Source organism: Anguilla rostrata, chromosome 13 (assembly GCF_018555375.3).
Source record: "Anguilla rostrata isolate EN2019 chromosome 13, ASM1855537v3, whole genome shotgun sequence".
NCBI lineage: Eukaryota > Metazoa > Chordata > Actinopteri > Anguilliformes > Anguillidae > Anguilla > Anguilla rostrata.
Genome location: NC_057945.1, coordinates 9815576 through 9824604, shown reverse-complemented (window position 1 = coordinate 9824604; position 9029 = coordinate 9815576). Strand labels below are relative to the sequence as shown.

The following is a 9029-nucleotide window of genomic DNA, read 5'->3' as shown; positions in this document are numbered from 1 at the left end:
TACACCAATGTGTAAACATCACAATCCAACATACAAGTTGCGAAGAAGGATAAAAAATGGAGGAACGCTCTCTAGCTGTAGTACAGGGTAGCTGCAGCACCACAGAGGGACTTGTGCTACACTAGCAGTAATGCAATGCAACAACAGAAAATATAGAGAACATATGGCATTTGTTCTAATTCTTGAGACCGTGATTTAGAACTGTGATGATGATCATAAATATCGAAATACCCAGGATGTGGGGGAAAAAAAAGAAAACAAAATTACAATTATTAAATTCAGATTGTATTATAAAATGAAATGAATAATTAATATTACTATGATGATGTATTTATAAATACTAGTCGAGTACAGTTCATAATTCTGTTATCAATATGTATTATACCAGACGGTACAAATTAAAATGCAAATTAACCCGCCAGAGTTCCAGTTTGGAGGTGGAATGCCACAATGCTACACAAGTGGGCAGTATACTGAGAAAGCTGGGCAGGCAGGCTTTCAGAAATAATAAAACCAAGTAACCAGGACGTCACACTGGGGCGGTGTTGTTGATGTCACTTGTGTTTCTTGTGGAATGTATGGAAATGTAGTACTGGTATCTGCACAAGTTTGTAGAGACAACAGTACTACATTTCCATACATTTCACACTGGGGCGGTGTTGTTGATGTCACTTGTGTTTTTTTGTGGAATGTATGGAAATGTAGTACTGTTGTCCCTACAAAGGTGTGCAGATACCACTTCTAAGCAAAACTATTTTCTTGAAAATAAAGGACACAACTGCATCGATTCCAACATACTTATTTCTAAAATATAGCGATTTTGTTGTATACGCTAAGGGAAAAATGTACGAAGGCATACTACAGGCACACTGAGAAAAGCACTAAATTTGCAAAACAAGACAAAACACAAAATGGAGTCTGTACTTAAAGAAATTCAAAGCGCTGTACTTTTAAATTAATTTCTTCAGTCATAACAAATTCTGTAGGCTCTGCTTCTCCCTTCCTCTTTTTCTGTTATTTGGAGTGCACTTTTACACACACACACACACACACACACACACACACAGTCTTCCCTTACTCATCAGATTCACAGAGAATGCACAGCTTTGGTGGTTTGTGTGAGCAGGGCCCACACACAAATCGGTTGCACTTCAGTTTTATTTTGACTGCGTTTTCGCGACCTGACACTGCGATTTCGGAGCTCATTCAAAGTCTCAGTTTCTGTTAACAATTGAAAATATGTCTGAGCATATTTTCTCTCATATATTAACTCTCAGCAGAGTTAAAATCCATTTCTATAACTACAATGGCCACAATTATTCATGCCCTATACTGCTAGTGTAACACGCCCTAAAGTCTTAAAATTTTGAGTGATTGCGAAATTAGTTGATAACGGGCTTGATTGAGAAATTCAAATAAAAGCGTCTGTCATTCAGTTGCTCAATAGCGTGCCGGACGAGGGAGGAACACATTCGCACATTCGTATTTCTTTTCTGAGTCGGTTTTTTGGAATTTAAAAAAGTAATTCTAAGCCCAAATATTTAGGAAAATTTGCAGAAGGAGGAGTGTACTGCATTTACAGTGTTGGTGCAGTTTTCATTTTAAAGTCTAATTTCCCAATGGCGTAGCCTCTGGCCTGCCTACTGTTAAAGGTTAATTGTGATTAGGGACACTTGATCTGTTGCCTTTCTGCGTACTGTTATCCTTGTTGTATCCTATTGCTGCTTTTACACACACATGGAGGCGGAAAGATTAAATATTAAATAAATAGTGGTAATAAATTGTCCAGATCATCACATTCAGTTTGATCTTGACAGACTTACGGGAAGCCTTACGAACACAAATAAAGCCATTGCAACAGTTCTGTGCACGTCTGCGCTGACGGTGGAAAACGTGTACGTCTGCTCCCCGTAAAGCCGTTCTGACAGAGCGGATGATGGAAGGACGTCGTTTGCAATGTAAAGCGCGGAGTCCCGTGCCGTGGCGGTGTTGCCTCTTGCCAGTGCTGTCTGTGGACGTAAATGAGCCGAGGCCGGCCATTGCGGCTCCGCGGCGGGCTGGGCCAGGTGCTCACCCGCCTGCCCAGGTGCGCTAACGCTCGCTCCCGTGCCCCGCAGTGCGGAGACCCCTTCCAGGATGACGACATCATGATTCTGAACGGGAGCAAAGAGGAGGTGGAGCGGCTCCAGCGGAGGATGGAGGAGAGGAGAGCGAGAGCGAAAGCGGGAAAGGTATCAAACCCTCCTTTCCTTTTATCCCATGTTACAGTATCAAACACTCCTTTCCTTTAATCCCATATGATATCAAACCCTCCTTTCCTTTAATCCCATATGATATCAAACACTCCTTTCCTTTAATCCCACGTTACAGTATCGAACACTCCTTTCCTTTAATCTCATATGATATCAAACCCTCCTTTCCTTTAATCCCATATGATATCAAACACTCCTTTCCTTTTATCCCATGTTACAGTATCAAACCCTCCTTTCCTTTTATCCCATGTTACAGTCAAACACCCTTCCTTTAATCCATATGATTCAAACCTTTCCTTACGTTACAGATAATGAACACTCCTTTCCTTTAATCCCATGATATGAAACACTCCTTCTTATCCACATTACAGTATCAACTTCCTTTCCTTAATCCCATATGGATATCAACCTCCTTTCCTTTAATCCAGTACAGTATCAACCCTCCTTTCTTTAATCAGCTACATATCAAACACTCTTTTTTTAATCCATATGATATCAAACCTCCTTTCCTTTAATCATATGATATCAAACACTCCTTTCCTTAATCCCTATGATTCAAACACTCCTTTCCTTTAATCCCATATGATATCAAACACTCCTTTCCTTTAATCCCACGTGACAGTATCAAACCCTCCTTTCCTTTAATCCCACATGATATCAAACACTCCTTTCCTTTAGTCCCACGTTACAGTATCAAACACTCCTTTTCTTTAACCCTTCATATTATCAAACCCACTTTCCCTTTAATCCCACCATGTAATCGAATGCTCTTTTTTAAACTGCTGATATTGCAGTTTACATTTTTTTATTCTGTTCATCACCCTGAGTCACTGTCCAGCACATGTCCATTTTAGCGTTAAGAAAATTAATAATTTACTAGACATTATGTTTCTCCCTCGAAGGGAACAATATATATACACTTAGCGGCCACTTCCTCATTAATGCAAATGGCCTGCTCTTCTGAACAGAGAATCATGTGGCTGCAGCTACATGGTGAAGGGATTTTGTCTTTAAAATGCGTTCCTCTCCGAGACCATTAGCATGCTTGGAACTGAAAGCATTTCCAGACCTGCACTAATGTTTACTGTTTCTGCTTCAGAAGCCCAAGAAGAGTAAAGCTGCTGAGACTGTTTCAAAGCCAGAGGAAACAAAAGGTACATTATGTTGGGTTCTAACACAAATAATGTGTATTTAAAAATTATATATATATATATTTTTTTAATATTCAAATTTCATCAAAGAGGAGCCAATAGACAGAAATCTGTCAGGGTGCGTGCGGGGGTTTGGACCCAAATGCAGAGGGGAAAAAACTCCAAAATGGGATGAACAAAAGACTTTACTAACAAGAAGGGAACACAAGAGAACAAAAGGCCTCGCAGGGCAACTCTTCAACACAAAGGTAAACTTCAAAATACCAAACACAGAAAATCCAAAATCCAAAATCCAAAAGCGCGTGGAAACAGATCATGGCAGGAACACATAGGGCAGGAACGTGATCAGAGGCATGACACAACCAAACAACCAACAAGGATCCAGCACTGAGTTCAGGAGACGGGAAACTTAAATAGGCCACGACACAGACGAGACACAGGAGGGCTCCCTGAACAATCAGGCCACAGAGAGGGAAGGGAAAACGAGACAACCAGGAACCGATAATTGAACAATTGAAGACGATAATACAATTAAACAGGACACACTGTCACTGTTATGGTCGTCCATCTTGGGGCAGGTACCCTAGATACTCAAGTCTCCCCCAGGGGACTGGTAGTCCTGCTGGTTTTCATTCTTCTCCTCCAATCAGGACTGATGTAAACCTGGAACACCAGGTGCGTTCATCTCTGGCCCCTCGGTATCATTAATCGACCAATGAACCGTCAGACGGAAAAGAAAACCAGCAGTATTGCTGCCATCCAGGGCCTGATTTGAGCACGCCTTCACTAGACTTGGTTGATGCTCCTTTCCTCCACTACCACCTCGTCTCCTTCTCCAGACTCCAATCTTCGTGCCCTCCCTCCCTCCCTCCCTCCAGTGTCCCAGTACTGGAGGAGACGAGCAAAGCGCACAAAGCTGTATTAGGGCTTAAACTAGCCTCCGCCCCTCTTTTCCTCCACATACTTTCAGGCAGGAGACGAGTGGTAGTGGGGGAGTGGAGGAAAGGAGGTTAGGAGTGAAAGGTGTTGGGACCCTTAGGCTCTTGAAGAGGTGAAAAGTACTCTGATGGCTGAGTTGGTAAACACGCAAGCTCAGCCGGTTTCACTTCCTTTTTATTCTGTTCCTGAGAGCTTCCTGTTGACAACAATCTTGTGTATGATGCCATGTTTTTCCCTGAAACTTGAATGCAATTTCCAGTAAATCAGTAAATTTGAAGGCCTCAAAAATCCATGAGAATGGCTCAGTCAGGGTATGAGAGAGAATCCTTCTGTGAGATTGACATTTACGTGGATTGATAGCAGTTTCCTAAAAGGATACCACAGATTGTGTATGAAAGCTACTTTCTTCCGTGCATCATTACATAATGCAGTAAAGCATAAATGGGATTTCCAACTGTACAGATGTTCCTTTCATAAAGAAGGGCAACAGGAAGAGGCAAAAAAAGAAAATGTCTCCTGTGAATAACAGCAATAAATTAAATTATGTGAACATCACAGGGAAAGTTAAAGCCGCAGGTCTTCTGCTACAAGGATGTTGCGAACATTCTAAAGGATGGCCATTGAATATCCCCCACTACCTTTAGATATAAACCGGAAAATTTCTCAAAATTATTGTCATGCGTTCTGGAATTTTCACACCTATGTTTGCCTGTCTTAGTCTCTAGGCCAGAGATCGGCAAATCACGGTCCTCGAGGGCCGAGAACTGCTGGTTTTCCACCCTCCCCTTGCCTGGGAGTCAGGTGTGAAGACAGTCTGGCCAATCAGTAGCACTAATTACCCGGGAGAAAAGAAAACCAGGGCTGGATTTGGATTTGAGGGCCGGAGTTGATGATCCGTGCTGTAGGGCATTATCCTGGATTTATTTTCAGTTCTAATTCTGTATTTATCGCATCTATGGTTATGTTTTGCCATGGTCCTAATTTCAGATGCGGTATACAGATTTGATTTTCTTCTCTTGCCCAACTCGATCGGGTCCATCCTGAAATGCAACCGCACGGATAAATCTCTCCCTTTAGGTTTTCTCAGTGTTTTTGTGAATGTAAAGTTTTTTTTTTTGTTTACCCTCAGAAAACCCCGCCCCTCCCAAAGCCAGCTCCTCAGAGCCCAAAGTGGCGGAGCAGAACGGCGAAGATGGCGGCTCCTCGGGTCAGTACTGCGCAGCGCCCGTCCTGGAGCGCGCCCGTCCGGCTCCACGCACAGTACAGCAGCGCCTCACGCTTTCTCATACGTTTACAAGGCTGTCCGTGTTGGGTGCCAGTCTTGTGCTTTGTTACTGGTGTTACTGTTGAATATCATTACATAAACATGAGTTGTTGCGCTTGTAGGCTTTCTGGGGTTTTAGCCCTGTAATAAATAGTGATGGATAAATCTGAGCCATCGTCTGCGCTGCCACTAATTTGATCGACATTGACTGACTGACCGACCGCGTTGGTCATTTGTACCTACACCCTGAGCCGACCAGAGGAGGATGGGTTCCCCCCTTGAGTCTGGTTCCTTCCAAGGCTTCTTCCTATCTGTTATCAGGGAGTTCTTCCTTGCCACTGTTGCCTTAGGCTTGCGCCTGTGGGGGTATAGGCCAGGGTTGTCTGTGAAGCGTGTTGTGATGATTGTTTGTGAAGTGCGCTATGTAAATAAATTTAGATTTGATTTGCATAGCCAATAGAAGCGACGCGTTGATGGGCTTTGGGTTTCGGTGTGACGGTGTCTCCTGAGGGATCCAGTCGATCTCTGTCGCCTGTCTCTGGCATTCCTCCCTGTGCAAGGCTTAACACCATCTGTCCCTCTCTCTGTCCCTCCCTCCCTCCATCCCTTTCTCCCTCCACAGGCCCAGGGCCCTCCTCCTCCTCTTCCTCTTCCTCCTCCAAGCTCTCCAAGCCTGCAGCCGCCGCGGGAAGCAAGCGCTCCATCCAGGAAATGGCGGAGAAGTCGGAGACCTACAAGTCCCTGTTCACCACCCACAGCACCGCCAAACGCACCAAGGACCAGACCTCCAACTGGGTCACCCACACCCCTTACCACTTCTAACCCCCCCCCCCCCCCTCCCCCTCCCCCTCCCCCTGTACCCCCCACGGCCTCAGCAGTTACCTAGATACCGCTATATCCTGCTCCTCAGCAAGCCAAAATATTACTCTACCAAAACACCCAAAACCAGACCTGGGTCGGTTCTATTTCAGTTGAGATAAGTGACCACTGTGAAGTTTCAGCCTGAGGTGTCCTTGCCTCTCCTGTAGTACTGTGAGGCACGTGGCATGTCAATTCAGTCAGTAATTTAAATGTCTTCATAGAACATTCTGGGCATTTTTCTAATTGGTGGATTCAGTTTCAGGTAGCTTTTTGAATGGACTGAATTGAAATGGAATTGAGCTCTACCTTGCTTCTCACCCGTCTGTGGTTATTAGCCCCAGCATTGCTTTTATATTATTACACGGCTGAACTGCTGCCTGTGTGAGATTTTATTATTTTTAACTTGTAATGTGATGAAGGGTAGTAAACTCAATGCTTCAAAAAATAATTTTCTTTTTTTTGTAATTCCCCCGGTTCACTATGATGTTTTTTTTTGTTGTTGTTGAATGGTGCATCTTGAAGGAAGGAAATCTTCAAAGATGGAGTGCAGTCTGGATCTGGTTGTGGTTCTGGATCTTCATTTTTTTCGTTCGGCATAAGGTTCTGCGGGTTCTACATTGTAATGATTTGCATCCTTTTCTTCTTATTGTTTGTTTCTGTAGAACAGACAATGGATTGAGTGGAATAAAGATATTGAAAATGAGTTTTTTTGTTTAAATCCTGATTGCAAATGCAAGACCAGTCCTCCTGCCAATGATAAACCCTCCTGAGGAGTCCTCCTGCCAATTAATGGAGCGTTCGTGTGAAATTGGTACTTCCGATCTCCCAGTGCAGTGGCTGATGTAGGACGGGTCCCCTGTCTTGTGTTGGGTTAAGCCCAGCTCCTTTCTCCCTGGTCACTGAAGGTCTCACGGTGCCGACTGTATTGCGGTTCCCCAGTGGTTCCTGGCCAAAGTGTCACAGCGGTTCTGTCAGTCTGTCCACCAGCTCATACCACAGGTACATTTTCTTCATATTCCGTCTTCACAGCTGGCACACGGTGAGCATTCTGGCACAAAATGGCCGCTCACATTATTATGTGTCACATACGGGAGATGCTACACATTGGTGATGGTTAAGATGACATTTCTCTCTGCACTCACTATTCATTGATTTGAGGCGATGAGAAAGGCACTATGTAAGTGCAATTGCTATTGTTTGGTTTTAATCTGAACAAAAATCATCTGGATAACTGTCAACCCATTGGGCCTCATCCACAAAATATGTGTACGATCACATTTGATCGTAAACTGTCTAAGAACGTTCCCAAGAATAAAAAAATCAGTATTTGTTCATGGCTGTTTGCTTATTTTTATCACATGAACAGGATTGCGCATAAAATTTACAAATCGTCAGCTTTCATCATCTCATACACTTGGGATACGCACAAAAATAAAGGTCTGCACATGTCATGAATCCCATATTGGTTTTTCATTGGAATTTTTTAAAGAAAAAAGTAAGAATAATTTATGAAACTTTTTTTTGTGAATGAGGCCCACTGTGTATGTTTTTAGGCAATAGATTGCCACAAGGTGGCAGCAGAGGTTAAGCAAATCCGGGACAGTCAGGACACTGTAACTTCGGCAAAAAGTCGAAACGCATTTAAATGTCATAAACGTATTTTGCTGACGTTCATAAATAGTAATGCAATGTTCAAGCAGCCATTTAAGTAACTAGATGATACAGACGGCTACTGTGGGTCAGTGGTTTTTTTTTTTTTTAACATTTATTTTTTAATCAAGCCAGAGTTAGTCTTAATGTATTGAATGGTGCATACAGTCAGGTCCACAATAAATCGCACCATGATAAAGATGCAGAAAAAAAGACTAGACAAGGAATAGCACCATTACAGAGATACAGAGTTTTTCCCCGTGTGCACCAGATATTGTACTTCACTAATGATTCAGTGGAAGCAACAGAAATAACAGCAAGTTATTAATTTTTTTTCCAAAAAAAAATAAATAAATAAATGCACATAATTTTCACAGTTATTTGCACCCGTGTGATTAGTACGTAGTGCAGTCTTCTCTGGCAAGGATAACGAGCCCTGGGTCTTTTCAATGATATTGGATAAGGAGGGAGAGCACATTTGGAGGGATCTCAAACCGTTCCTCCATGCAGAACCTTTCAATGTCCCTGATATCCTTAGGCTTTAATTCCGGAGACTGAGGACCCCTTTGCAAAACATTGATTTTGCTTTTCACAGAATCTTTTCTGTGTTGATTCTGAGGTAGGTTTGGGGTCATAAGTCTTTTTTTTTTTTTTTTGCAGTAGCTAAAATGTCTTTATACATGGATTTCGCTGTGCCATTGGTTTTTACAAGAGTCCCACTGACAGAAAAACAGCCCCAAAGACTCAGTGATCCACCACATTAGACAGTAGGCATGGTACGTTGCCCTCTTTTTATGCAGACAGTGTATATGGCCAGTAAGTTACATTTTTGTCTCACCTGTGGTGTTTGGCAAAGTCTAGATCAGGGGTAGGCAACCCTGGTCTTGAGGAGCCTGAGATGGTCCTGGTCTT

At 42.9% G+C, this 9029-nt stretch overlaps 1 protein-coding gene across 1 annotated transcript in view; it reads left to right on the top strand.

Moving 5' to 3' along the window:
* Positions 1-7170, top strand: part of rtf2 (replication termination factor 2) — a 39445-nt gene extending 32275 nt beyond the window's left edge. Inside the window, exons 6-9 of the mRNA XM_064304107.1 lie at positions 2118-2231; positions 3352-3406; positions 5472-5549; positions 6229-7170. Of these exons, the coding sequence (XP_064160177.1) occupies positions 2118-2231; positions 3352-3406; positions 5472-5549; positions 6229-6428 (447 nt within the window). The 3' untranslated portion in view covers positions 6429-7170. The remainder of the gene's footprint in view (positions 1-2117; positions 2232-3351; positions 3407-5471; positions 5550-6228) is intronic.
* The last annotated feature ends 1859 nt before the right edge of the window (positions 7171-9029 follow it).